Here is a 1,885-nt window from a genome sequence, read left to right on the forward strand (position 1 = left end):
CGTTGCCCCGCAGCTCGAGCGTTCGCAGCCCGTCGTGCCTCCCCTTCAGCGCGATGGCGATGGCCTCCGCGCCGGCGCCGCTGATGCCGCACTCCCACATGTCGAGCGCCTCCAGCACGTGGTTCGCGGCGAGCGCCGTGGCGAGTGCAGCCGCGCCCTCGTCGCCCGCGTTCGTGCGGGTCAGCCACAGGTGGCGCAGCCCGCGCGCCTTGGCCAGGCCCGCCGCGATGCCCTTTGCGCCCTCGGCGCCCAGCGGGTTCTCGTTGAGGTAGAGCCGCTTGAGGACGGTGTTCTTGGCGATGGCGGCGCCGAGCGCCTTCGCGCCGGCGGCGCCCACCCCATTGTGCCAGAGGTCGACGAGCTGCAGCTTGGTGTTGCCGGCGAGAGCCGATGCGAGCTTGATCGCGCCGCCGTCGCCGACGCTCTCGCCAAAGAGGAGCAGCTCCTCGCAGCTGCCGAGCTGAAAGCTGCCGTCGGGCTGCCGCACGTCGCCGAGCCGGCAGCGATGCTGCGCCGAGGCGAGGAGCGGCGGGAGGAGGACGAGGGCGAGCGACAAACAACGAGCGGCTCCCCCCATTTACGAAAGGCTGAACAGTGGGGCGACCACCTACCTAGGTACGCGATCGGCGGGGTTCGGACTGTTGCAGGGTATGGTGTGGTCACCAAAAAGAGGTACACATCAGGATCCTACCTACCTACCTCATTATGTCAGACCGTGGTCAGGATGGAGCACTTGGAGTGCAGTCGGTAACCGCACGCCCAGGACCGGGGAGTTGGGAGGTGATAGACGCGGAGATGTACGCGATACGTCTTTGTCGATACGTCGATACGTCATTTGTCAGCCGCAAAATGTACGCGATACTCGCCTACTTACGCGGCCTCTCCTTAGTTAGATAGAGGCGATTGCTTACTATATATAGATCGCAACAGAGGCGGTGATTTTCGTGAGCTCGGGCTCGGCTGGGTACGGGGCGGCGTCCGTGACGTACAGCATCACGGGGCTCTGTCCTCTGCCGCCCTCGACGCCGCCGTCGCTGCCGCCGCTGCCGCCACCGCCTGCGGCGCCTCTGCCGGCATCGCCGCCCCCCCTGCCGTGCGTGACGGTGCCCGACCCCGCCGCCGAGACGACGGGCGGCTCGGCCAGCTACCCGAGCAACTACCAGCTCTCGGCCGCCATCGAGGACGCGAGGGTGGTGGTCCTCACTGCGGTGCGGCTGGGAGGGAAGAGCGTGCTCGGAGGCGGCACAGCCGTCGCGCGGGTGGTGGAGGGGTCGGGGGCGACGACGGCGACCAAGCACTACTACGCCGCGTTCCTGGACGCCTCCTACCTCAAGATGGTCCGCCTCACGGTCAGCCTCGGCAGCGCGCTCACGCTGACGCAGGACGGCGCGAGGTACCGCTCCGCCGCGGGCTCGTACGTCACGTCCGCGGGCGGAGACCTCGACGCGGTGGACGTGGAGGGCGCGTACACGGGGTCGGGGTACAGCACCATGGCCGTCGCGTACAGCTCGGGCGCGAACGGGTACGGGGCGTACACCGTCGCCTTCTCGCTCAACGCCGACTTCTGCCCGCTGCCGCCCTCGACGCCGCCCTTGCCGCCCGCCGCGGCGCCGCTGCCTCCGCCGCCGCTGCCGCCGCCGCCGCCTCTCATGCCGTGCATCAGCGTGCCCGACCCCGCCGCCGAGACGACGGGCGGCTCGGCCAGCTACCCGAGCAACTACCAGCTCTCGGCCGCCATCGAGGACGCGAGGGTGGTGGTCCTCACGGCGGTGCGGCTGGGAGGGAAGAGCGTGCTCGGAGGCGGCACAGCCGTCGCGCGGGTGGTGGAGGGGTCGGGGGCGACGACGGCGACCAAGCACTACTACGCCGCGTACCTGGACGCCTC

At 69.8% G+C, this 1,885-nt stretch overlaps 1 protein-coding gene across 1 annotated transcript in view; it reads right to left on the reverse strand.

Moving 5' to 3' along the window:
- The window catches only part of EMIHUDRAFT_242700 (hypothetical protein), a gene marked incomplete at both ends in the record, with an annotated part of 910 nt that extends 333 nt beyond the window's left edge, over positions 1-577 (reverse strand). The window contains one exon of the mRNA XM_005772088.1: positions 93-577. Within this exon, the coding sequence (XP_005772145.1) occupies positions 93-577 (485 nt within the window). The remainder of the gene's footprint in view (positions 1-92) is intronic.
- Between the last annotated feature and the right edge of the window lie 1,308 nt (positions 578-1,885).

The sequence above is a fragment of the Emiliania huxleyi genome (genome assembly GCF_000372725.1).
Source record: "Emiliania huxleyi CCMP1516 unplaced genomic scaffold EMIHUscaffold_366, whole genome shotgun sequence".
NCBI lineage: Eukaryota > Haptophyta > Isochrysidales > Noelaerhabdaceae > Emiliania > Emiliania huxleyi.